Source organism: Erinaceus europaeus, chromosome 15 (assembly GCF_950295315.1).
Source record: "Erinaceus europaeus chromosome 15, mEriEur2.1, whole genome shotgun sequence".
Classification (NCBI taxonomy): Eukaryota; Metazoa; Chordata; class Mammalia; order Eulipotyphla; family Erinaceidae; genus Erinaceus; species Erinaceus europaeus.
The window spans coordinates 5,543,961-5,569,689 of record NC_080176.1 but is presented as its reverse complement, the minus strand read 5'-3'; the positions used below and the strand labels follow the sequence as shown (position 1 = coordinate 5,569,689).

Sequence of the window (25,729 nt, the reverse complement as noted above, 5' to 3'; positions counted from 1 at the left end):
TACCAGAGTGATGGCTGGTTCTTTCTCTCCCCCTATCTTTCTCATGAATAAATAAATTCTAATATATATATATATGAAGTTTAATCCCTCAATAAAGGAAAAAAAGAACAGTGGCTAGGTGGTGGTGCAGCTGTTGCTACAATGCTCAAGCCCCTGGCTCCACCTCAAGGGGAAAGCTTTGCAAGCAATGAAGCAAGGCATCTTCCATGAAGAGCCTTGTACACAAGGGCTTCCGTGGTGAACGCTTGTGGCCTAGAGTAGTGAAATAAATGGCATCAAGTCCTGGCTCCAAAGGCTCCCAAACCTGGACCCAGGTTCAAACCCAACACTGTATGTGCCAATTGATGCCCTGGTTCTCTCTCCACTCCTATTAATGAATACAGAAAGCAAACACAACAGACTCAATTTCCAAGTAAGTTTACTGAAGAATCAGCTAAGAACTCAAGCATGAGAACAGTCCCCATGATGGCTCAAGACTTGTCCCACAGCTGGGACTGTGGCAAGAGCTCAGACGTGGTGTGAACCTGCAGCCATGGCTCAAGCGCCTCTGTGCTGAGGCAGCCAGCAAGAAGCAGCTGCTGACACGTCAGTCACTACAAATATTTCCTAATTAGTTTTTTACTTATTTTAATAGCTTTCATTCAGTAGCTTTTGTATTATTGTCGGGCAGTCCCCTGCTTTGCTCCATGATGATGCCGTGGTCTATTTACATCATCACTGTTTTGCCTGAGACCCGCCCTGCCTGCAGGGTTTTGGTTAATCCCACTGGTTAGAACCTTCCCAACAGCTGCTATGGAAGCTTTCTACCTTCGTGCTCTTTTCTCCACCCCCCTTCTCCTAGCCATTTTCCTTTCCCACTTCCGGTTAAAGATTACATATATACATATACAGAGAGAGAGAGAGAGAGAGGCCTTGTCTCTGATCAAGAGGCATTGCGTTCCCACTCCGCCACGAGTTCCTGCTCTCTCTCCCGCGTTGCTGAGTAAGCAGCCGCCCAGGTTGGCTCTAGTTCTCTTCAACCCAGAGAGTGCGCACCCAGGAAGAAACACCCTCATGCTAGCCCGGCATATTATCTTTATTTGTTGGATAAAGACAGCCAGAAATTGAGAGGGGAGGGGGAGATACAGAGACAACTGCAGCCCTGCTTCACCACTTGCAAAGCTTTCTCCCTGCAGGTGGGGGCCAGGGGCTTGAACCTGGCCCCAAAGTTTTTAATTTATTATTACTGGATAGAGACAGAGAGAAATTGAGAGGTGAGGGGAAATAAGAGGGAGAGAGACATCTGCACCTCCTGCTTCACCACTTGTGAATCTTTCCCCTTGCAGGTGGGGAGGTGTGCCACCACCTTGCCCCCAAAGTATTTCTAAAAGTCAACTTACATTCATTAAAAAAAAAAAAAATTGTGGTCCCAGAGGTGGCACAGTGGATAAAAGTATCGGACTCTGAAGCATGAGGTCCTGAGTTCCATCCCAGGCAGCACATGTACCAGGGTGATGCCTGCTTCTTTCTCTCTCTCCTATGTTTCTCATTAATAAATAAAATCTTAAAAAAAAATTCATAAGAGGGGCCAGTACACCTACTTGGCTGAGAAGACATCAATTTGGAAGGACCCTAGTTCAAGCCTGTGGTCCCCACCTGCAGGGTTTAGATGTGAGTTGTGAAGCAATTAAAAGGTACTTTCTCCCCTTCTCCTCTAATATTTCTGTCCTATCAAGTAAAAGCAGAGCAAAACATAGTGGGTTCATTGTGCAAGCACTGAGCCCCAGTGACAACGCTGGTGGCAATTAAATAAGCGATCACAAGTTTCTATTTAAACGTAATCAACTGGGAGTTTAATTTTTGGCATAAAAAAAAAAATCCTGGGACCTCAAGGTTCTTGTACGTGCAATAAAGTCTATCAATGAACTCAGGTGGTGAAGGGCTGGGCAGAGGCTCACAATGCTAGAATACAAGGACCTGGGTTCAAGACTCTGTCCCCATCTGCAAAATGCAAGCTTTGTAAGTAGTAAAGCAAAGAGTACTACTGCAGGTCTTTCTCCTGCTGTTTCTCCTCTGAAGAAAAAGTAAAAAAAGTTGCCCAGGAGTGCCATATGGGTATTGGCAGGACGGAACAAGCTGGCAAAAGACTTTACAACTCCCCTAACAGGTCTCTTGACTGCGAAGTATTTCTAACTCAGGGCTTTTGTTTCCCTCCACCCTACTTTTCTGGCTACTGCTGTCCTAGATTGTCAGGGTCCCTTACCCGCTCTGGCCCCACACCTAGCTTCAACCTCTTTGGCTCAGGGCTGTTTTTTCAAGACAAAGGGAAGCTTCCACCAACATAGCGAGGACATGGCAAAGCAGGCACACCAAGCAGGTGAGCTAGGTTGCTGGCCCCCGACCTCACGTCTCCTGGCACATTCCAGACCTGTTTGAAAACCAGGCATAGCTCCATACTGCGCTCACCCCACTTCTCTGGCACCTGCTGCACTGAACAGAGTGAACTCTGTCTTGGCAGGTGGAGAGCATCTTGCGCATCATGTAGTCTGTCCTCAAGTTGCAGACTCAGGGCCAAGCAGAGCACAGGACTCCCGCTCCCCAAACACATACACGTAAGGCACTGTGGTACAAAAACTGTCAGCGCTCATTTGGTTATCAAGCCACAATCCAGCAAAGCCTAGGTGCTCTCTGAGATACACAGGAAGCTGGAACAAGCCCTCCCTGCAGTGGTTTGGGTAAAGGACCCACAAAAAGCTCCAGTGTGTCTCGCCAAGGTTCCTAGTGGCTGCCGGCTAGGAAAACTGGGTGAAGGCCTGCACACAGTAGGCATACGGTTCCCACTGCAGCCCCGGGGCCGGCGTGCAGCAGCAGTGGTCTTCCTGGACGGCTCTGGCGATCTGCGCATCCCTCTTCTGCCGCTCCCTCCTGCGCTGTCGCTGCAGCCGTCTCTGCTTCCGCACTCTCTCCACTCGCTCGCGGTCTTTAAACACGAGGTTGGCCAGGTTGACCAGCAGCGCCGTGGGGTAGCCCTCGGCTGCAGGCAGATGCTGCAGCTTGTCGCGGATGTCAGGAGCGCTGTGGCTGATGAAGACCATGTTGACGAGCCTGGCACAGTCAGGGTCCTCTGGGTCCACAGGGGTGAACTTTCGTAAAGCCTCAGAAATCCTTTCTAGAAAAGCAAAGGGGCTTTCACTGGGGCATTGGTGCACCTCCAGGGCCCTATTGATGTCACAGTTTCTCGTAATCCCCACAGCCTCCTGCAGCGCCTTCTGCAACGTGAGGAACTGCTCCCCGCCAGAGAGAGGTCTGTCCGCCACCATGCAGACGTCAAGCCTGGTGGGGTAAAACGTTGAATAAACAATGGAGGTGAACAGGTTTTTCCCACTTGCCCTCCACTTGTACAGATCTGCAGACCTAGCCATGCCAGGAGTGCCCCAGGGCAGGGTCTGCTTGGCCCTTTCTGCTAGAGCCAGTGCTGACTTGAGCTGGGTACAGGAGGGGCAGGGCGAGACTGGGAGAGGCCGGGGCATGTCCACACTCTGCTGGGCCCTGGAGGGTGAGGTGGGGAGCCGCTGAGGCCCTGGCTGGGGCGTGTCCACACTCTGCTGGGCACCGGAGGGTGAGGTGGGGAGCCGCTGAGGTCTTGGCTGGGGCGTGTCCACACTCTGCTGGGCACTGGAAGGTGAGGTGGGGAGCCGCTGAGGTCTTGGCTGGGGTATGTCCACACTCTGCTGGGCACTGGAGGGTGAGGTGGGGAGCCGCTGAGGCCCTGGCTGGGGCGTGTCCACACTCTGCTGGGCACCGGAGGGTGAGGTGGGGAGCCGCTGAGGTCTTGGCTGGGGCGTGTCCACACTCTGCTGGGCACTGGAGGGTGAGGTGGGGAGCCGCTGAGGCCCTGGCTGGGGTATGTCCACACTCTGCTGGGCACTGGAGGGTGAGGTGGGGAGCCGCTGAGGCCCTGGCTGGGGTGTGTCCACACTCTGCTGGGCACTGGAGGGTGAGGTGGGGAGCCGCTGAGGCCCTGGCTGGGGCGTGTCCACACTCTGCTGGGCACTGGAGGGTGAGGTGGGGAGCCGCTGAGGCCCTGGCTGGGGCATGTCCACACTCTGCTGGGCACTGGAGGGTGAGGTGGGGAGCCGCTGAGGCCCTGGCTGGGGCATGTCCACACTCTGCTGGGCACTGGAGGGTGAGGTGGGGAGCCGCTGAGGCCCTGGCTGGGGCGTGTCCACACTCTGCTGGGCACTGGAGGGTGAGGTGGGGAGCCGCTGAGGCCCTGGCGGGGATTTGGCAACCACATCCCTGGGCTCTGGTGGAATAGTGCCAGTCTCTGAGGCTGGACCAGTCCGAGCAGCATCAACATCCCCGGGTATCGAGGTAGGAGGAGCAGGAGGTGCCCTGCGTGGCTGACCCTCCCGCAGCCTTAATTCTGTCACAACTGTCTCGCTTGGAGCTTCTCCCCCACACTTGTACTTGTTCCGCAAGTTCACATTATGACATAATGCCATGAAGGTGTTCACATAGTCTACTTCAAGGTGCCTGCTCTTGCTCTTACAGTACACTTGTAACTGCAGGATAGTCATGTAATCTAAGGATCCATTTTTGGGCCACTGCTCACCAGACTCCAAGCTATAGAAGCGCCAGACATAGTTGCAGTAGAAAATCATGTCTTTCTTGCTCATGTGCTTGGAGCTGAACACTGACCAGTGCTTAAGGATGATTCCTAAAGGGCTGTGGGAAGGCACACTGTTGCTATTCCCCATGTCCTCAAAACTATCTTCACCTTTCAAGGACAACAGTTCCTAGAGAAGCACCATCCTCAGTTTCCTTATTCCTTGACTTAACCCACCACCTTCTGAGGTTAGCAAGGCAGACTAGGAAATAGCAAGGCCAGTCTGCCAGAAGCAATTCCTGTCCTTCAAAGCAGTGGCACCAACCAGGCTGGAGCAGGAGTAAGGACCCCACAAATCTTCAGGCAGGTAGTCACAGACCTGAAGACCCGGGACTGAAGCAGCTCTAAGCTGTTACGAGCATGGCATCCACTTCTGGGGAAAAAACAGCAGTGAGGTCAAGCTGCATACAAGGTCAGGGGTCACAACTCAAAGAGTCCAACTTGGGGAGGGACTGGCCTCAGAGTGACTGACCTCTTGGCCTTTCAGTCAACCCAAGTACATTAGCTACCTTTTTTATTTTAGTAGTCACTTAAATCAGGGGCAGTGCAGTAGGCTCAGATACTGTGTGTTCCCCCCAATCCCACAATTTCTACATGTCTTATTTAATAAAAACATGGTGGCCTATGAACAACTATATGCCACCAAGCTAGAGAACCTGGAAGAAACGGATGATTTTCTAGATACCTACCAACTTCCAAAACTAAGTAAAGAGGAAGTGGATAACATGAACAGGGCCATCACAGCTAATGAAATTGAAACAGGTATCAAAAATCTTCCCAAAAATAAAAGTCCCGGACCAGATGGTTTCACAAATGAATTCTACAAAACCTTCAAAGAAGAACTAATACCTCTACTTTTAAAAGTCTTCCAGAAGATTGAAGACACTGGAATATTCCCTGCCAGCTTCTATGAAGCCAACATCACCCTGATACCAAAAGCAGACAGGGACACAACCAAAAAAGAAAACTACAGACCAATATCTCTGATGAACATAGATGCTAAAATACTGAACAAAATTCTAGCCAACCGGATATAGCAGTATATTAAAAAGATTGTTCATCATGACCAAGTGGGGTTTATCCCAGGCATGCAAGGTTGGTTTAATATACATAAATCAATCAACGTGACCCACCACATCCACAAAAGACCAAAAACCACATGGTCATATCAACAGATGCAGAGAAAGCCTCTGACAAAATACAACATCCCTTTATGATCAAAACACTACAAAAAATGGGAATAGATGGAAAAGTCCTAAAGATAGTGGAGTCTATATATAGCAAACCTACAGCCAACATCATACTCAATGGTGAAAAACTGGAAGCATTTCCCCTCAGATCAGGTACTAGACAGGGCTGCCCACTATCACCATTACTATTCAACACAGTGTTGGAAGTTCTTGCCATAGCAATCAGGCAGGAGCAAGGAATTCAAGGGAAACAGATTGGAAGAGAAGAAGTCAAACTGTCCTTATTTGCAGATGACATGATAGTATACATGGAAAAACCTAAGGAATCCAGCAAGAAGCTTTTGGAAATCATCAGGCAAGACAGTAAGGTGTCAGGCTACAAAATTGACATTCAAAAGTCAGTGGCATTCCTCTGCAAACACTAAGTTAGAAGAAATTGAAATCCGGAAATCAAGTCCTTTAACTATAGCAACAAAAACAATAAAATATCTAGGAGTAAACTTAACCAAAGAAGTGTAAGACTTGTATACTGAAAATTATGAGTCACTACTCAAGGAAATTGAAAAAGACACAAAGTAGAAGATATTCCATGTTCATGGGTTGGAATAATTAACATCATCAAAATGAATATACTACCCAGAGCCATCAACAAATTTAATGCTATCCCCATCAAGATCCCAAGCACATTTTTTAGGAGGATAGAAAAAATGCTACAGATGTTTATCTGGAACTAGAAAAGACCTAGAATTGCCAAAACAATCTTGAGAAAAAAGAACAGAACCGGAGGCATCACACTCCCAGATCTCAAACTGTATTATAGGGCCATTGTCATCAAAACTGCTTGGTACTGGAACATGAATAGACATACTGACCGGTGGAATAGAACTGAGAGCCCAGAATTAAGCCCCCACACCTATGGACATCTAATCTTTGACAAAGGTGCCCAGACTATTGAATGGGAAAGCAGAGTCTCTTCAACAAATGGTATTGGAAACAATGGGTTGAAACATGCAGAAGAATGAAACTGAATCACTGTATTTCACCAAATACAAAAGTAAATTCCAAGTGGATCAAGGACTTGGAAGTTAGACCACAAACTATCAGATACTTAGAGGAAAATATTGGCCAAACTCTTTTCCGCATAAATTTTAAAGACATCTTCAATGAAACAAATCCAATTACAAAAAAGACTAAGGGAAGTATAAACCTATTGGACAGGATGACAGTGGACCTAGTGGGGGTTGTATTGTTATATGGAAAACTGGGAAATGTTATGCATGTACAAACTATTGTATTTTTTTGTTGAATGTAAAACATTAATTCCCCAATAAAGAAATTTAAAAAAGATGCTAAAAAAAATAAACCTATGGGACTACATCAAATTATAAAGCTTCTGCACAGCTAAAGAAACTACTACCCAAACCAAGACACCCCTCACAGAATGGGATATCTTTACATGCCATACATCAGACAAGACGCTAGTAACCAGAATATATAAAGAACTTGCAAATCTCAACAAGACCACAAATAACCCCATCCAAAAATGGAGGGAGGACATGGACAGAATATTCACCACAGAAGAGATCCAAAAGGCTGAGAAACACATGCCAAGTCTCTGATTGTCAGAGAAATGCAAATAAAGACAATAATGAGATACCACTTCACTCCTGTGAGAATGTCATACATCAGAAAAGGTAACAGCAGCAAATGCTGGAGAGGGTGTGGGGTCAAAGGAACCCTCCTACACTGCTGGTGGGAATGTAAATTGGTCTAACCTCTGTGGAGAACTCTTGGAAGGCTAGAAATGGACCTACCCTATGATCCTGCAATTCCTCTCCTGGGGATATATCCTAAGGAACCCAACACACCCATCCAAAAAGATCTGTGTACACATATGTTCTTGGCAGCACAATTTGTAATAGCCAAAACCTGGAAGCAACCCAGGTGTCCAACAACAAATGAGTGGTTGAGCCATGTTCATATATATGCACAAATATGACTCAGCTATAAAATGGTGACTTTACCGTTTCCAGCGGATCTTGGATGGACCTTGAAAAATTCACGTTAAGTGAAATAAATCAGAAACAGAAGGATGAATATGGGATGATCTCACTCTCAGACAGAAGTTGAAAAAACAAGATCAAAAAAGAAAACACAAGTAGAACCTGAACTGGAATTGGAGTATTGCACCAAAGTAAAAGATTCTGGGGTGGGTGGGGAGATTACAGGTCCAAGAAAGAGGACCTAGTGGGGGTTGTATTGTTATTATGGAAAACTGGGAAATACTATGCATGTACAAACTACTGTACTTACTGTTGAATGCAAAACATTAATACATATATATATATATATATATATATATATATATATATATGGTGGCCAGGATTGAGATACTGCTTCCCCATTACAATCCTCATGGATTATTTATTTCATATTTATTGGATAGACAGAAGTTGAGAGGGAGAGATACCTGCAGTCCTGCATCACCACTCGTGAAGCTTTCCCCCTGCAGGTTGGGGCCAGGGGCTTGAACCTGGGTCCTTGTGCTTTACCACGTGCACCACCGACTGGCCCCTAACTGGACTCTTTAAATATTTGTGCTTTTTGTTACCCTTGCTTTATTGTTGTAGTTGTTACTGATGTCATGGCTAGATAGGACAGAGAGATGGAGGGGAAGAGATAGACACCTGCAGACCTGCCTCAGAACCCCCTCAGGTGGGGAGCTGGGGGCTTGATCTGGGATCCTTATGCCAGTCCTTGTGCTTTGTGCCACTGTGCTACTGTCTGAATCCCAACTTTGAATATCTTAATACTCAATGAGGTCACTGGCAAATGTGACACCAAGACTAAAGACAACCTCACTGGAACCCTTCCATCTACCCACTTGGGTTGCATAGTAAAACAAAACGTGGGACTTCAGAACCGCAGGTGTGAAGTCTCTAGCACAATCATGCCATCTTTTCTTAAAATATGTATTCCCTTTTGTTGCCCTTGGTTTATTGTTGTAGTTATGTCTGTCGTTGTTGGCTAGGACAGAGAGAAATGGAGAGAAAAGGCAGACACCTGCTTCACCACCTGACTCCAATGCAGGTGGGGCACTGGGGGCTTGAACCGGGATCCTTATGCACTACCCTGTGCCATCTTGTTTTTTGGACAGGACAGAAATTGAGAGGGGAAGACAAAGGTAGACAAACACCTGCTTCACTACTTGTCAAGTGACCTGCCTACAGGTGGGAAGCTGGGTTTCATACCAGTTGTTGAGGCTTTGCTCCACATGGGGATTTAACCTTGCTGTGTGCTACCACCGGGCCCTCTTCCCGACTTTGCCTACCAACTTTTATTTTATTCCCTTTTGTTGCCCTTGCTTTATTACTGATGCCGTCGTTGTTAGAAAGGACAGAGAAATGGGAGACACCTGAAAATCTGCTGTACAGCTTGTGATGCGACTCTGAGCCAGGGGCTCAAATTGGACTCTTACCCGTTCTTGCACTTTGTGCCACCTAGGCTGAGCCTGTTGTGCCTGTCTTGCCTGAAAGTCTAACAAAGATGAACCAGACATCACTCTAATACATGTGCTGCCGAGGGTCTAACTCAGGAACTTATTTTTTGAGAGTCACTATACCCACTATGCCATCCCCTGCACCAGTCTATCAATTTTCAAACTACAGCTCTGGCTTATAGTGGTCCAGGACGGAACTGGCAAAAATCACTATGTGAATATTTCTACTATCATTCGTGTTCTGGCATACAACTGAGCGCCCCACACCCAATAACTTGGAAATCCTGATGTAGCACTGATTTGCCTGTCACCCCAAATCCATCTTTTGTCTGTTATGTGGTTGTCAGGATCCCTCTCAAGTAGCCCCTAAGTGTCATGTTATAGCTGGGTGGTGGCACACCTGGTTGAGGGCACATGTTACAATGCTCGGGGACCCAGGTTCGAGCCCCCAGTTCCCACCTGTAGGGGGAAAGCTTTGCAAGTGGTGAGGCAGCACTGCAAGTGTCTCTATCACTCCCTTCCCTCTCAATTTCTGGCTGTCTCTATCCAATAAATAGATACATAAAGATAATACAACAAAAAAAAATTTAAAAAAATTCAAACACACAAATGAATTTTTTAAAAGAACTTCATTCCTGTATGTGGGGTAGGGGAGGCACAGTAATGTGTGGTGGCACAGAAACAATGTTTATCCACCCAAGGAAGTAGTCAGGAGACTAAAAGGTGAAAGCATCGGTGAATTGCGCTTCACCAAGGAGCTATCACAAAGGAGAGAACAGGCTGGGGAAATAATACAACAGAATCAAACACCCAGACATTCCAGGTCCAATACAAGCTTAAGGTTCAGGATCTTTTGTAAAAACAGTAAAAAGGAACAAAGTTGACACCTCTCTGTAACCATGTGGGGTTTTGCCTGTTGCTCCAATTCTGCAGCCCTTTGACTAAACCCCCTGAATGCTCCTCCCACTCCAGCCTCATCCTTTATGCCTGACAGTAACCTAACCTCCTGGCCTAGACCCAACCCGGTGAAGCTAGAGAGCAGCAACCAAGTAACTAATTGTTAATCACGACCTTGAGTTGTGTCAAGGGGACCAGAGGAATCATGTCGGTGCTCCTTCCTTCGGTTTTCACACAGAGAGGGTGTGAAATCTCCAAATTAAGCCCCTGAGTATGCTCAAGAGAGTTAAGTCCCATTGTTCAAGACCAGGAGCCATTCCTGAGACAGGCCTACACCCAGCAGGTGAAGAATTAGCCCCATTAGGAGCTAATTATTTCTGCCTGAAGGGATTCTGGGAACATTTCAAGGCCTGCTATCATTGGGGTGGCGATGGGCTAAACACAATCAGCTTCATCTGCTTTTGCCTCTTTTTAAATATAAAAAAACATATTTCCTTTTTGTAAGATGGAAAATTCCTTACCCATTCCCCTTGAAAAACAAGACCAAGTCAGTAAGTCACTAGTTGTTTACCAAGACCCCGCATACAGGCAAGGCTTATCAGGACCTTTGCACAAGGAAACTGTTTACCAGAAGGGTGCTGCTGATGGCGGGAGGCTGTGGTGACCCTACTCTGGCTAGGTTCTATTGGTTGTGTGGTTTTGCAAAGTTTGAAATTAGCCCACTCTTTGCTTTGAGTGGATCCCGCTTTTTGCTAGGTTTGAAATGATTGGATTCCGTGTTTTCTATAGCATATTATTGGATAAAATATTGATAAGGTGATGCATTCCCCCTCCCCTGTATTCAGAAGTCCTATAAATTGTGTGGTTTGAGCCCTGTTCGGGGTCGAGCTGGTGGACTGCTGTCAGACACCACTTGGCCGGGATTCAAATTCGTGAATAAACATCTTTGCTTCCTTGCAGAGGATGGTGGTTTGATTTTTGCAAGCTAACACTTTTGTTGCCCTTGTTTTATTTTATTGGTGGCTATTATTGCTATGGGCGTCGTTGCTGGATAGGACAAAAGAAATGGAGGGGAAGAGAGGAAGGACACCTGTAGACCTGCTTCACCGCCTGTAAAGCGACACCGCAGGGGAGCCGGGGTCCTAGAATCCCGATCCTTACCCCTGACTCCCCACAGCCGCTTTTGTAACTTGAGCTGCTTCCGCATTACTAGAGGGTATAAAAACTGATTCAACAAGGGGCCAGGTGGTGGCACACCTGCAAGAGAGAAGCAGATCTGCAGCTGTCTCCCTATCTCCCCTTTCCATCTTGATTTGTCTCTAATAAGAATTTAAGTAAACCTAACACTGAAGAGAAGGACCCACTAGACAACATTGCTTCTGCTCTCAACCTGAACACCCCTTAAATTGAAATGAAGGGGGAAGGGAAATAGCGAGAGACACCTGCAACCCTCCTAACAGCACTTATGAAGTGGGGATGGGGGCTTGAACCCGGGGCCTTGCACATTCTAAGTAAGGTGTACGCTCAACCTGGTCCGTTACCGTCCGGTTCCTAGTCTGCAACCTTTTCTATTTAAAAAAAAAAAAGGGCAACAAAAAGGAAATAAATTTTTAATAAAGGGTATTAAGCTACATTTTGCCTTTGTTGGGAGGTAGATGGATCCTGGAGCACTAGCGGTATCCAGGCCCAGAGGCCCGCGGGAGTCAACAAACCTGGTTGAGTCATTTGCTTAACAAAGCGCCGTAATTAGTTCCTCTTTGTTTTCTGCAGTGACTCCTTCCTGGTCCCCTACCCAGGCTCATGTACTCCCTGCAAGGCCACTTCCTATTACAAGTGCTTCATACTGACAAGTGGCTGGTAGCTCGGTCCTAGACCCCAGCCTTACCCAGCTCGCCCCTGGTTGTCCACTTCAGATCCAGGTCGCCAGCGCTGCTCCTCGCGGCCCTGGAAAATTAATCAGTTACAATCACCTGTCCCCAGCAGGTTGTCCCTCACCTCCTCCCACCTCAAGCCTCAGTCTTGCAAATTAATCAGACTGCACGTGCAGTTCTCATACGAGGTGTCAGAAATGAAAGACTCATCACAGGCTTCGGGTGCCCCCTCGACCCTGCCCGGCCAGTCTTCTGCAGACCTCACCTGCAGCAAAGTAAACGGAAGCGGAGGCGGGCTCGGGTTGAGGCTGGAAATCCGGCCGAGAACGGTATGAAGTGTTTGGCGACGCTCTCCGGCCCACGCGGTATCAAGTTTTGCCCCCAGCACCGAGCACTGTCAAATAGCACAACTTCAGAAGAAAACTCGAATCCGAAAGAGCGAGCTCCGGCGAGGCTGAAGCTTTTATAGAAAGTGCGCTCCCCATTGCGATTGGGCAATTCCGACGGAAATCCCACCTTCTCTTGCCGCCGATTCGCTCCGCTCTCCAGTCCCCTGGGTTGCGACCAATCTCGCTTGTTCTTTTTTTTTTTTTGTATTGGCTTTCCGGTCGGGTACCCTAGGCTCCTCCCTTTGCAGCCCTTGAAGCTGTGAGCGACAGATACACTCAGCCAATCAAACTCCGATCTGCAACATAGAGTGAGTTGGACCTACCAATCCCGCCCCGTGACGTCAGAGCCGCCGGAAGTCGTAGTTTCTGGAGTGTCGAGCACGGGGCGGCCTCCCAGGCTTTGGACAGCCTGCAAACTACAAGTCCCGTCGGGCTCCGCGTCAGAGCGCTTCCGTCTCGCGCGTACTGTCCTGTCCCGGCCGAAGGCCGAGGGGGCACGATGGAACGAGCGGGAGACGCTGCCGCTCCCGGGCGGCCGCGGGCGGGTGAGTGTCCGCGTGGCGCGCCCGGCGCAGGGGTCGCGGGGCCTGGCGCGGCGGGCTTGGGCCGGAGGGCGGGGCTGGCGGGGCGGGGGCTCCGCGTCCCTCGGCGGGTCAGCGGGCCCGGCCGGCTCTTCTGCACGCTCCCTCCTTTCTCGCTTCCTGCCCCCCTGCGTGCCCGGGACCCCGATGCCTCCTCCATGCGTGGCCACCTCGCCCATAGACCTGGTCTACATTGTAGAATGCGGGTCAGCCTCCCAGCTGTCCCCGCCCCCATCCCCACCCGGACACCCCCAGATGTCTCTTGGGGGACAGACTGACGACAGGCGGACCGAGTCAGGAGGAAGTGTGGCGGCTGTTAGGAAGAAACTGCAGAGTCTTGGGAAGTTGCTGGAAAAGCCGGCTGGGCAGAGGGAGCCAGAGACTCAGAGCACGCAGGAGACTGAAGGGCTCGGTGGTCGCCCTTGTCATTCCGCGGACTGCAGGCGGTCGGGACAGCCCGAGCAGATGGGGGGAGAGCCACCAGCACCCGAGTCGAGGACAGCGGCTCTGGCTGTGTTGTGGTTCCTCGGCGAAGAATCAGCAGGTTGGAGGCAGAGCAGAGTGGGTGGAGCTGTCATTCTTCCTGCTGCCTCTGGACGTCTCAGGCCGCCGGGGGCAGCCGGCTGGGGCTTCATCCACCCACAGCCCTGCAGGGCCCAGTCTGTCCTGGCCGCCCCCTGTGCTGTCCAGCCTTCTCCTCCACCTCCTCCCCCTCCCCACGTCATGGACACCCGTGTGGTTTCCTCTCTTCCTTGTTTCTTCATTTTGGGCCTCACACACCTCGTTTCCAAAGGCCTGCCTTTCAGACCAAGTCCCTACTTCTCCTTCCTCTCTCCGTGGAGGTCCCAGGGCCTCTAGCTGCGCCAGCTCCAGGCAGCCAGGCCCTCAGGAGGGAAGGGCCCAGCCCATGGGATCCCTGTCTTTCTGGGAGCGAAAGGAAGGAATCAGGATTGAAGGATGGGGGATAGGAACCTTGGGGAAGTGCCGTTGGTGGGTTAAAGGGAGTTTCATGGTGGTAGCGCAATGGGTTAAGCGCCCAAGGACCCCGGTTCGAGCCCCCGGCTCCCCACCTGCAGGGGAGTCGCTTCACAGGCGGTGAAGCAGGTCTGCAGATGTCTGTCTTTCTCTCCCCCTCTCTGTCTTCCCCTCTTCTCTCCATTTCTCTCTGACCTGTCCAACAACGACGACATCAATAACAACAATAACTACAACAACAATGAAAAACAAGGGGAAATAAATAAATATAAAAAAATTAAAAGATAAAATTGAATTACAATTTTTTTAAAAAAAGGAGCTTCATGGCACTGCCACCCGTGTCCCAAGTCCCATCTCTCCTGCATGCAGCCTGACATACAGCACAGTGTGAGTAGTGCCCGTCTGGCTGGGCAGAGATGGAGGGTGTGGGGAAAATGGAGCTGAAGGGCCTGGCCGTCTGCACAGTGGGCCCCTGGCTTTGTGGCTCCCCAGGAAGAGGCAGGGGGGCCGGACTTGACCGGCCTCTGTTTCCAGCTGAGAGGAGTTGCTGCCAGTAGGTGCTTCCTCCCTCACCCCCATGTATCCTCTCCAGGACCCTTCTGACTACTGCATTTCACAGGCCCAGGAAAGCAGGCTTCTGGTGTAAGAGTCAGAGATGGGATTTGAACTCACATCTAAGTCCAGCTCCCTGGGACCAGCACAGAACCACCTCCCCACCTCCCCACTCTTTTTTTTTTTAATGTTTATTTATTCCCTTTTGTCGCCCTTGTTGTTTTATTGTTGTAATTATTGTTGTTATTGATGTCGTTGTGTTGGATAAGACAGAGAGAAAGGGAGAGAAGAGGGGAAGACAGAGAGGGGGAGAGAAAGAGAGACACCTGCAGACCTGCTTCACCACCTGTGAAGCGACTCCCCTGCAGGTGGGGAGCCGGGGGCCACCACCCCATTCTGCTCTGAACTGGGGCCTGCTGGGGCTTGGGCCTTCTGGATAGCTCGTGCAGGAGTGGCCCTGGAGAGGGCTTCCCACCCACATGGTTTTGACGCCCCTCTCCTCACTTCCTTGGGATCAGTGTCCCATTGAGCTTCAGACCCCCATCTGGCCCAAGGCTGCATGTGCTCCCTGGCTTCAGGGCTGCAAGCTGCAGGACATGGGGGAAGGAAGCCACACGGCCTGGAGGGCAAGGACATGAGTAGCCAGGAGAACTCCCTGATGATCTGGGACAGCAGACGGGAGCTGGAAGACAAATGCTAGCTCTGCCCAGGCCCCAGAATGTTACCTCCACACAGGGTGGCCACCTCCTCCAGGAAGCCCTCTAGAATTTCTGCTGGGTGGACCAGGCCCAGAGCCTTTAGTAGTGGGACAGATGTGGGAAGTAGGGAGGCAATGCTGACGTTTCTAGCCCTGGGAAGGGGGGGGGGGGGCGGCAGTGGGACAGGGAAGACATTCTCTTGCCAAGTAGGGGTAAAGCATGGCCAGCAGAGCAGGCGTGACTCTCTCCCTGCAGCTGGGGGTTTGTGAATGCAGAGAGGATGGATTGGGTGTGTATGGTGAGTAGGGAGACCCAGGCATCCAGCATGGCAGCCCCAGAGCAGCTGGGGTGGAGTCCTATGGGTGCTGGTAGGAAAGAGAGACTGGCTTGGCCCCCAGGATCTGCTGAGGGGGTCCCCAACATCGCAGAGTTGGGGGTGGAAATGGCCTTTGAAGTGGCCGTCGGGTGTGGCTCTGCGCGTGTGCCTTTGCTATGACGACCAGGCCTGTTTCTAGGACTTGGCAGCCATGCCTGGGCCAGGGCCAGGGGGCTGTGCCTAGAGCTCTGACCACTGTTAGTCGCATGGCTTCCAGGCCAGGGCCAGCCGAGGCTTCTGGGGCCGCTTAGAGGGTGGAGACCCCTCTGTGTGGAGTGAGGTCCCAGCAGACCCAGCCCCTGGGGCTCCCTAGGACTCTGGGAGAGGCACCTGGGAGCAAGCCCACAGGACTCGGCAGGGGTGGGGAACCCAGGCAAACCTCCCCTACCCCAGTTCCAGCTTTTTCTGTGTGCTCACTTCCTGGCCTGGAGAGCCCTGGTGATGGACTGGTGGGGAGAGGCCTCCTCTAGGGGCCAGGGCATACCCCAAGATTGCAGGACCCGGCAGGGGTGCACGTCTCTGCGTTTCCGCTGGTGGCAGGGAACTGTCATTGCCCACCATAGCTTTGGGGAACGGGCAGGGTCACAGATGGGGTACCCCAGCCAGCCTGGCTGTCCTCTGCTGAGAGAAGGTCCCCTTATCTTCACAGCTTCCCTGCTGCCGCCTTTCTTCACTTCTCTCATGGAAGGGAGGTCAGCCACATGTGGTTGGGGGGTGGCAGAGCCTGTCTGTCACCTGATGGCATCGCTGCTCCTGGGAGCCCCCACTGGCTGCCTGGCCCCTGGTGGCAGAGGGCGCAGACGGGCTTGTAGTGTCTGATAAGGCCGCTGGGCCAGGAGCCTCCACACTGTCTGGGCTCCCTACCGAGACCAAGGTGCCCCCAAGACTTCCTGCAGAAACTAATGGCCTAGGGAGGTCCCCACATTCACAGCTCTGCCCCGACAGGTGGAGCTCCTGGTGGCGTCTTGGCCGTCCATGGGGTCCACGAGGTGGTCAGTAAGGCTTGAGGACCTTGGTGATCCTGGCAGACACAGAAATGATGGGGGGTCCTCACTGGGCTGAGCTCCCTGAGCCAGGTGGAGGCCAGGAAAAGCATCCCCTTTTGCAGATCAAGGGCCCTGATGTCCGCCTTCCTACCCCGAGCCTCCTTGTGGGGATCCCACTGCGTCTAGGGGTGAGGGGGGCAGTTAATAGGACCCAGAGGGCACTGGGGGGGCAGCACAGCTGGGGGTTGCTACCTGGACACTGGTCCTCACACCCAGGCCCAGCTGGGCCCTCTGAGCCGTGGGGTCTGTCTCTCAGGTGGTGTGCTCCCATCAGAATGAGTCAGGGTCTTCTCACCACCCTGTCCCCCACATCCACAAGGGGCTTTTGCTGTGACAAGTGGGGGTCAGGTAGCCCTCTCTGGCCCTCTGGGCACTGGGTTGGGGGTACGTCCTGGCCCCCGCCCCTGACATTCCTCTGTCCCCCCAGGAGGCTCCGCCAAGGACCCTAGACACGTGTCTCGAGCATGAGCTCAGGCAAGAGCGCCCGCTACAACCGCCTCTCCGGGGCCCCGACGGGCCTCCTCTCCCCAGACATCACCTCTGGGGTAAGGGGCCCTCAGCAGCACCCCCGCAGCTCCCTGCAGGGCCCTGGGTGGCCGGGCTGTGTTGGCCTGTGTGTGGCCCAGCCGACTGGGCTGAGGGTCAGCACAGGTCCCCCCCTTGTCTCTCCAGACCAGAATGGAGACCACCTTTGGACCCGCCTTCTCGGCTGTCACCACCATCACAAAAGGTGAGCCCAAGGGTCCTCCCTGTGGATCCCCAACACCTCGCCCACCTGTCCCTTGTCACAGTGACCCAGCCCCCTACTACCACCACTTCCAGAGGGTGACAAGTGCACATGGGGCCAAGGTGGTGGCATGTGGGCACAGGGTAGCCAGGGTGCTGGGGCAGGGCAGGCTCTCCTGCCTCCTTACCCACCCACCCCACCCCATCCCCGGACTCTGGCTGACAGTTTGCACTGTGATAACCTGCTCTGCTCCCCTCTGGGGACACTTGGTGACTGACTACTCCATCCCTCTGCTGCTGGTGCCCTGGGGGGGGGGGAATCCCAGAGAGCCTTCCGCTCTCCACAGGTGTCTCTTATTTATCTTTTAAATTTTATTTATTTTTATCTTTTAATTTAATTTTTTATTTAATTATTATTGGATAGAGACAGAGAAATTGACAGGGATGGGGGAGATAGGGAGGGAAAGAAACAGAGAAACACCTGCAGCTCTGCTTCACCACTTGTAAAGTTTTCCCCCTGAAGATGGGGGCCAGGGGCTTGAACCTGGGTCCTTGTACACAGTAATGTTTGTGCTTAACTACCACCACTGCCTGGCCCCTTTATTTATTTATTTATTTATTTTCTTTACCAGAGCTCAGATCAGCTCTGGCTTATGGTAGTGCTGAGGAGTGAACCTGAAACTTTAGAGCCCTCAGGCATGAGTGTCTCTTTGCATAACCATTATACTATCTGCCCTCGCCCCTTAAATTTTATTTTTATTTTTACCAGAGCACCGATCAGTTCTGGCTTATGGTGCTATGAAAGATTGAACTTGGGACTTTAGAGTCTCAAACACAAGAGTCTCTTGGCATAACCATTATGCTATCTGCCCCCATCCTTGCTTCTTTTTTAATTCTGTGCTGCTGGGAAATGAACCCAGGACTGTATGTGTGCATGATGGCACAGGGTGGCCTGCCAGTCCAACTTCCTGATTTTTTTTTTTAACAGAACAGAAATAAATTGGGAGGGAGAGAAAATAGAGATAGGGAGAGAGACAGAGACATCTGCAGCCCTGCTTTACCATGCGTGAAGCTTTTTCCCTGCAGGTGAGGAGTGGGGGCTTGAACCTGAGTCCACCCAGCCCTCAACTTCCTGTTCTTCCTATACATGATGGAGGGAGACAGGGGAGATGTCTTCCTTGGAGCTCCTGTTTGGTTCCCAGATTTGAGCTCATCTCGAACACAGCTTGGCATGCCCCCTGTAGACAATCTCCCCACCATCCCAGCTAGACCCTAAGTCCTCGTCCACCTGCAGAACCCAGGTGGCAGGAGTGGCTCCAGGGTAGAGGCTGCTCTGGACCCCTTTTAGGACAGAAGGAAAATGAGGCTCAGCCCCAAAGCAGCCACTTGCAACCTCAAGCCCAGGCCTCTGGGACGTGAGGGCCTGGCTGCCACCTGCTGAACATGTGGGGGGTGGTCCTTGCCCTGCCTGGACCCCACAGCACCTGCTCTATCCTCAGACTGATTCTCCTTGGTGTCTGGCGTGGGGGGTATGGCCCCAGGCTAGCACGGTGCTGTCCCGCTCCACCAGCTCCTGTGTGGGCCAATGCCAGGAGAGCCCACGGCATGATTCCAGGCCCTTCCGCCCCCTCCTCCTGCCTGGGTTTCTTGGCTCGCAGGGGACTATTAGACCAGCATGGGTAACCCCGCAGCAGCCAGCACCGTTGCCTCTGCCTGGGGTCCCTGATCGGCCCTCCATCCGGAAGGGAGGCGAGGGGAGGGGGGCTCCCATGCCCGGCACCTCAGCTGCGCTCACGCGCTCGGTCCTCTCTGAAGCGGACGGCACCAGCACGTACAAGCAGCACCGCAGGACGCCCTCTTCCTCCAGCACCCTGGCCTTCTCCCCGCGAGATGAGGAGGACAGCATGGTAGGTCAGCAGGGGTCTCAGTGCACCCTGGGGACCAGCCCAGGGACCACAGGGTCACCAGCTCCATTTTGAAGGGGTGGGAGCCCCACAGGGTTCCATCAGAATGGTAAGAAGTGAGGGTCACTTGTTGCTGTAGAAGGAGTTGTAGGGCCCAGTAGGGTCCCGACCTGGGAGACCGCAGGAACGGGGTGGGGCGGGGGAGGTTAGCAAAGGAGCCGGGAGGCTGGGCCACCAGCTCGCTCGGGGCACTGAGTCTGTGGAGGGGTCCTGGTTGGGGGCCCCTCTGGCCGCAGTCCTCGGCCCTGGGCAGCCCACTCTCCCTCCAGCCACCTCTGGTTTTGGGGCCCCTGGCAAGTACAAATGCCCCAGCTTGCACTGGCCTCCTTGGACCTGGGCTCCTCGTCAGGCAGGCTGCCAGGCCTGACCTCCACGGCACTGGAAGCAGAAAGCCCTGGTAATAGCTGAGTGCCACTGTGTGCCCACCTCCACTCCTGTGGCTGCAGACTTGGTGGCTTTGTGAGGGTGCCCTGCAGTCCTGGTCCCCACAGTAAAAGGACAGTAGCACCTGCAGCCTGGCTTGGCAGGGCAGTCCCCTCCCCAGAAGGGTGGGCAGCCCCTCCACCTGCACACACCCTTTGGCTCCCGTTGTCGTCCCTACATGACGTGAGTCAGCTCCTGGCTCCATTCCGTCCTTCCGTCCTTCCCATGCAGATGCACTGTGCAGGGATGGGCTCAGCCTTGTGGGGGATCCGAGGATTTCTGCTGCCGACCCCTGCTCCCCACAGGTCCCACACCCCACACCCTAGGGTGGGCAGAGGGGGCTTCTGGCCAGCCCCCAGGTGGCAGCTTGTGCAGGACTCTTTTCTGGAAAGTTCAGCCCCCCCCCCATCCTGATTGGATGGCTCAGATCATCAGGTGTGCCAGCTTCCCTGGAGTCTCACCAGTCTGGTGGCCCAGCCAGGAAGGCCAGGCCCCCAAGTCCAGCTGTCTGTCCTGCCCCATGGTCCAGCCCGGGATTGGCTGGTGGCGGTGCCCCCTCGATGGCCACGTTCCCACACGGGAAACAGGAAACAGGCCAGCATGTTGTCGTAGAATTGAATAGCAGGAAGTCTGTCCGTTTACACAAAGGGTTGGCAGACAGGAGAGAGCAGAGGGCCGCAGACGTGCAGAGGCCTGGCCAGAGCTCCGTTCCCTGAGGGGGCGCCCGGCAGCCTGGGTGGCCTCTGGGGTGCTCACGTCCTCCCCTGCCCCTCACCCTGTCTGCCTGCAGCCCCCCATCAGCACTCCCCGCCGCTCGGACTCGGCCATCTCCGTCCGCTCCCTACACTCTGAGTCCAGCATGTCCTTGCGCTCCACGTTCTCGCTGCCCGAGGAGGAGGAGGAGCCGGTGGGTACCCTCGTGGGGTTCGGCGCAGGGGCTGTTCTGGGTGGTGGCACCTCTTCCCTCCTGAGAAAGGGTGGGGGACTTCGGATCAGCTGGTAGCGCCTCTGAGGGACTTCCCTGGGGTGGCGTGGGGGGGCCCGCCCGTGTCACCCCTCTGGCAGCGCTGTGGGTTCTAGGAGCCGTTGGTGTTTGCCGAGCAGCCTTCGGTAAAGCTGTGCTGCCAGCTGTGCTGCGGTGTGTTCAAGGACCCGGTGATCACCACATGCGGGGTGAGCCCTCAGCCCTCCCTCACCCATGGCCACCTGGACGCCCCTTTCTTGGAGAGTCTCGGTCTCAGACCGAGCATGACCATCCAGCAGATCCCTCAGATGTGGTGCAGGTTCACCTGCCACTGTACCCCAAGACTGCTCACTCTCTTAGATGCAGCCCTAGGGAGTAGGCCCAGGACCTGGCACATGTGTGATGCCATCAGTCCAATGTTTTCGTTCTTTATTTGTTTGAAAGAGGGGAGGGAAGGAGACACAAGGGAGGAGAGACACCACAGCATTGCTCCAACATCCGGGGAGCTGCCCCGCAGGGTCCATGCTGTTCCCATGTGCTGCTGGGGCTCAGACTCAGGACCTTGGACATAAAAGACATTTGCTGTGCCCACTGAGCTCTCTCCTGGCCCCACACCCGCGTGTTGTCTCCACAGCACACCTTCTGTCGGAGATGCGCCCTCAAGTCAGGTAAGGCACCGCCCCAGCCAGATCACGTGGGTGGGGCCAGCGAGGTCCTGAGAGGTTCCAGCCAGCCCAGCACTGATGGCAGGTCCCCCCCTCCCCCGACCCCCACAGAGAAGTGTCCCGTGGACAACGCCAAGCTGACTGTGGTGGTGAACAACATCGCTGTGGCCGAGCAGATCGGAGAGCTGTTTATCCACTGCCGGCACGGCTGCCGGGCGGTGGGGGCTGGTAAACCCACCACCTTTGAGGTGGACCCCCGGGGCTGCCCCTTCACCATCAAGCTCAGTGCCCGCAAGTAAGTGTCCCCCGGGGCTGCTCCCTGGGGCTCCGGGACCCATGTGCTGGGACTCAGGCCCCACCCTGCACCCACAGGGACCACGAGGGCAGCTGTGACTACCGGCCTGTGCGGTGCCCCAACAACCCCAGCTGTCCCCCACTCCTCAAGATGCACCTGGAGGCCCACCTCAAGGAGTGTGAGCACATCAAGTGTCCCCACTCCAAGTACGGGTGAGTGGGGGGAGGGCGAGGGGCTGCGGGGCCTGCAGCAGCGACCGTGACTGCAGACAGGCACAGGATGCACAAGGACAGGACTGCGTGCCGAGCTCAGTCGGGCGTGCAGTGGAGCTGGCCTGCACTCCAGACCCCAGGGAACAGGATGGGTGGGGACCCCGCCAGCACAGAGGCTCAGGCACCATGGGGCATGGCAGGGACATCCAGAGAGACCCCAGGCTCAGGACAGTAGGCCGAGGCGTCGGCAGCTGGGAGCGGCTGGGCAGGGGTTTGTCCTGTCCCTCAGGTGCACGTTCATCGGGAACCAGGACACATACGAGACTCACCTGGAGACATGCCGCTTTGAGGGCCTGAAGGAATTCCTGCAGCAGACAGACGACCGTTTCCAGGAGATGCATGTGGCGCTGGCACAGAAGGACCAGGAGATCGCCTTCCTGCGCTCCATGCTGGGCAAGCTTTCGGAGAAGATCGACCAACTGGAGAAGAGCCTGGAGCTCAAGTTTGGTGAGGGCCCGCCAGGTGCCGGGGGGGGGGGGGGGGCACCGGTCACCTGCCGTCCCTGATGCCCCCTCCTGCCCTCAGATGTCCTGGATGAGAATCAGAGCAAGCTCAGCGAGGACCTCATGGAATTCCGGAGGGATGCCTCCATGCTGAACGTGAGCGGCGGGCCAGGCGGGAGCTTGGGGCAGGCCGGTGGGCTCAGGCATCTGTGCTGGGGAGAGTCATCAGTCCCCACCTGCCCAGACCCACCACCCTTCTCTGCTCTTGGCTTGCAGGACGAGTTATCTCACATCAACGCACGGCTGAACATGGGCATCCTGGGATGTGAGTCCATACCCACGGCCCTCGGCCCCGGCGCCCAGCACCCCAGGGTCGATCACCAGCCCCTGCCCTCTCTCCATAGCCTATGACCCTCAGCAGATCTTCAAGTGTAAGGGGACCTTTGTGGGCCACCAGGGTCCCGTCTGGTGCCTCTGTGTCTATTCCATGGGTGACCTCCTCTTCAGTGGCTCCTCAGACAAGACCATCAAGGTGGGAATCCAGCCTGGGGGTAGGAGACGGAGGGTCCCTGCACATGGGGGACCATCAAGGTGGGAATCCAGCCTGGGGGTAGGAGACGGAGGGTCCCTGCACATGGGGGACCATCAAGGTGGGAATCCAGCCTGGGGGTAGGAGGCGGAGGGTCCCTGCACATGGGGGACCATCAAGGTGGGAATCCAGCCTGGGGGTAGGAGGTGGAGGGTCCCCTGCACATGGGGGACCATCAAGGTGGGAATCCAGCCTGGGGGTAGGAGGTGGAGGGTCCCCTGCACATGGGGGACCATCAAGGTGGGAATCCAGCCTGGGGGTAGGAGGTGGAGGGTCCCCTGCACATGGGGGACCATCAAGGTGGGAATCCAGCCTGGGGGTAGGAGGTGGAGGGTCCCCTGCACATGGGGGACCATCAAGGTGGGAATCCAGCCTGGGGGTAGGAGGTGGAGGGTCCCCTGCACATGGGGGACCATCAAGGTGGAGAATCCAGCCTGGGGGTAGGAGGTGGAGGGTCCCTGCACATGGGGGCAGCCTTAGCTCACTGTCGACCTCATGGCTGGCTAACCCCCTGGGACCTGCCTCCACCGTCCTCTGCAGGTGTGGGACACCTGCACCACCTACAAGTGCCAGAAGACACTGGAGGGCCACGATGGCATTGTGCTGGCGCTCTGCATCCAGGGGTGAGTGTGGGCGCCGAGCCCAGCCCTTCGGTCCTGCCTCTAGCCCTGAAGTCCCACCTTGGCAGTCCCTCAGGCAGCCGGGACAAACAGCCAGGCTATGAGAGAGTCGGGACAGGAGCTCAGCAGCGCTGGCCTGGAAACAGGACCTGTCCGTCCAACACACACACACTGGGGCAGCGCCCAGTCCCTTTTCTATCTCGTGTCAAGAGGAGCCTGTGTGGCATGGCCCTTGAGCACAGAAAGCGGCAGCTTGATGCCAGGAGCACTCACGGGCGGTTACCACCTGCTCAGCTGGGTGTGTGTGGCTGGCAGAGGGGCGGCACCACTGCAGGGGTCCCTGCTGAGCCAAGTGTGACTGTGACCGTCCAGGATGGGGGCTCCTCGGCCTGACGTGGGGGCTCTCTCCCAGGTGCAAGCTCTACAGCGGCTCTGCGGACTGCACCATCATCGTGAGTGGGTCTGGGGCGGCAGGGCAGTGGGGACAGCGGGCTCAGGGCGTGGGGCCAGGCGGGCACTGAGGCTCCTCCTGCCCCGCCAGGTGTGGGACATTCAGAACCTGCAGAAGGTGAACACAATCCGTGCCCACGACAACCCTGTGTGCACGCTGGTGTCCTCCCACAACATGCTCTTCAGCGGCTCCCTCAAGGCCATCAAGGTGAGGTGCAGGCAGGGAGCTGCAGCAGCAGCCTGGAGGTCGGGTGCCCACCCACCCAGGGCTCATGGCACGGCTGCTCCCGCAGGTGTGGGACATTGTGGGCACTGAGCTGAAGCTCAAGAAGGAGCTCACCGGCCTCAACCACTGGGTGCGGGCCCTGGTGGCCGCCCAGAGCTACCTGTACAGTGGTTCCTACCAGACAATCAAGGTACGCCGGCCCCCGCACCTTGCCCCACACCCAACCCCACCAGCAGCCCTCCCTCCGTCAGCCTCCCACAGGGAGACTCCAGTTTACACCCAGCCTGGAGTGGGGAAGCCGAGGCCCAGGGATGGCCCGGCCTGGCACCCAGTGGCCCACTTGTCACAGATCTGGGATATCCGCACCCTGGACTGCATCCATGTGCTGCAGACGTCAGGGGGCAGCGTCTACTCCATCGCTGTGACCAGCCACCACATTGTCTGTGGTACCTATGAGAACCTCATCCATGTAAGCCTGCTGCCTGGGGCCCCTGCTTCACTGGGGGCCAGGAGCCCCACTATGTCTGACCTGCCGTGCACTACCCCCCGCCTCCCCAGGTGTGGGACATCGAGTCCAAGGAGCAGGTGCGCACCCTGACAGGCCATGTGGGCACCGTGTACGCCCTGGCAGTCATCTCCACGCCAGACCAGACCAAAGTCTTCAGCGCCTCTTACGACCGGTCCCTGCGGGTGGGTGACCGGTGAGCATGCAGGGCTTCCCAGGGTTGGGGCCAGCTGGGCAGGCCCTCACGCTCTGTGCTCCCATCCCAGGTCTGGAGCATGGACAACATGATCTGCACGCAGACCCTGCTGCGTCATCAGGGCAGTGTGACCGCACTGGCAGTGTCCCGGGGCCGCCTCTTCTCAGGGGCTGTGGACAGCACTGTGAAGGTCGACGCCTGGGTGGCAGGACAGGGGGGACGGGCAACCCTGGCAGGTTGTGTGGAAACACTAAACAGAGAACCCTCCCTCCTATATAATCCAGGTCTGGACTTGCTAACAGAGGCCCCAGGCGACTCTTGACTTCCTCTGGACATTCCCTGTACCCACCAAGCTGACTGGCCACGCTCTGGACTTGGGGCTACTGGCTGCTCAGGGCCGGCGGGCAGGATTGGGCACAGTCCCCCCAAGATGGACCGTGGGCCTTTTTACTCACCTTTTCTACTGTTTTTAGACTGTACATACATTGATTACTTCCTGGTGGAAATAAAAGTGCCACAGACTGTGGCTGGCTGTGAGTGGATGTCCTCTGGGCCGGGGTGGGGTGGGGAGGACACCCCGATGGGTGGCCATGGGCAAGCCCTGAAGGGACCATGTTATGTCCTCCTGGTGACTGTCCCATGCCAGGGCCAGGAGTCCCCACCTCCTTT

General features: G+C 54.5%; 2 protein-coding genes and 1 non-coding gene across 6 annotated transcripts; 1 reads left to right on the top strand and 2 right to left on the bottom strand.

The window, feature by feature from the left end:
• Positions 1 to 401: 401 nt before the first annotated feature.
• LOC107522792 (mediator of DNA damage checkpoint protein 1-like) lies at positions 402 to 12,555 on the bottom strand. The gene is made up of 3 exons (XM_060172603.1): positions 12,371 to 12,555; positions 12,120 to 12,178; positions 402 to 5,021 (listed from the first exon to the last, which is right to left on the bottom strand). The coding sequence occupies exon 3, from the start codon at positions 4,737 to 4,739 to the stop codon at positions 2,772 to 2,774; it is 1,968 nt and encodes a 655-aa protein (XP_060028586.1). The 5' UTR covers positions 4,740 to 5,021; positions 12,120 to 12,178; positions 12,371 to 12,555; the 3' UTR covers positions 402 to 2,771.
• On the bottom strand, positions 12,243 to 12,323 carry LOC132533261 (small nucleolar RNA SNORD60). The gene has a single exon (XR_009545156.1). It is a non-coding gene; the product is annotated as a small nucleolar RNA SNORD60 (small nucleolar RNA).
• A 344-nt stretch (positions 12,556 to 12,899) lies between the features above and the next one.
• Positions 12,900 to 25,586, top strand: TRAF7 (TNF receptor associated factor 7). Of its 4 annotated transcripts, none has more exons than XM_016190423.2 (21): positions 12,900 to 13,039; positions 17,150 to 17,267; positions 17,395 to 17,452; positions 19,264 to 19,355; positions 20,626 to 20,742; positions 20,916 to 21,008; positions 21,434 to 21,467; positions 21,576 to 21,759; positions 21,837 to 21,971; positions 22,261 to 22,478; positions 22,557 to 22,630; positions 22,751 to 22,799; positions 22,879 to 23,006; positions 23,604 to 23,686; positions 24,096 to 24,135; positions 24,225 to 24,341; positions 24,427 to 24,549; positions 24,709 to 24,828; positions 24,918 to 25,049; positions 25,131 to 25,250; positions 25,345 to 25,586. In XM_016190423.2, exons 2-21 carry the CDS (start codon positions 17,187 to 17,189, stop codon positions 25,357 to 25,359), a joined length of 2,013 nt encoding a protein of 670 aa, XP_016045909.1. In that variant the 5' UTR covers positions 12,900 to 13,039; positions 17,150 to 17,186; the 3' UTR covers positions 25,360 to 25,586. The 4 variants fall into 4 exon arrangements, with proteins under 4 accessions (XP_016045909.1, XP_060028584.1, XP_060028583.1 ...); XM_060172600.1 differs by lacking the exon at positions 12,900 to 13,039 and adding an exon at positions 16,640 to 16,752 and having other exon boundaries at positions 21,837 to 21,965; XM_060172599.1 differs by lacking the exon at positions 12,900 to 13,039 and adding an exon at positions 16,728 to 16,752.
• Positions 25,587 to 25,729: the final 143 nt, after the last annotated feature.

Bases quoted from the DNA above. Each gene is read 5' to 3' on its own strand.
- TRAF7 (XM_016190423.2), top strand. From the start codon at position 17,187: ATGAGCTCAGGCAAGAGCGCCCGCTACAACCGCCTCTCCGGGGCCCCG. The intron at 22,800-22,878 runs GTGAGTCCATAC...CTCTCTCCATAG, and splicing joins GAACATGGGCATCCTGGGAT to CCTATGACCCTCAGCAGATC. The intron at 24,829-24,917 runs GTAAGCCTGCTG...CCGCCTCCCCAG, and splicing joins CCTATGAGAACCTCATCCAT to GTGTGGGACATCGAGTCCAA.
- LOC107522792 (XM_060172603.1), bottom strand. From the start codon at position 4,739: ATGGGGAATAGCAACAGTGTGCCTTCCCACAGCCCTTTAGGAATCATC.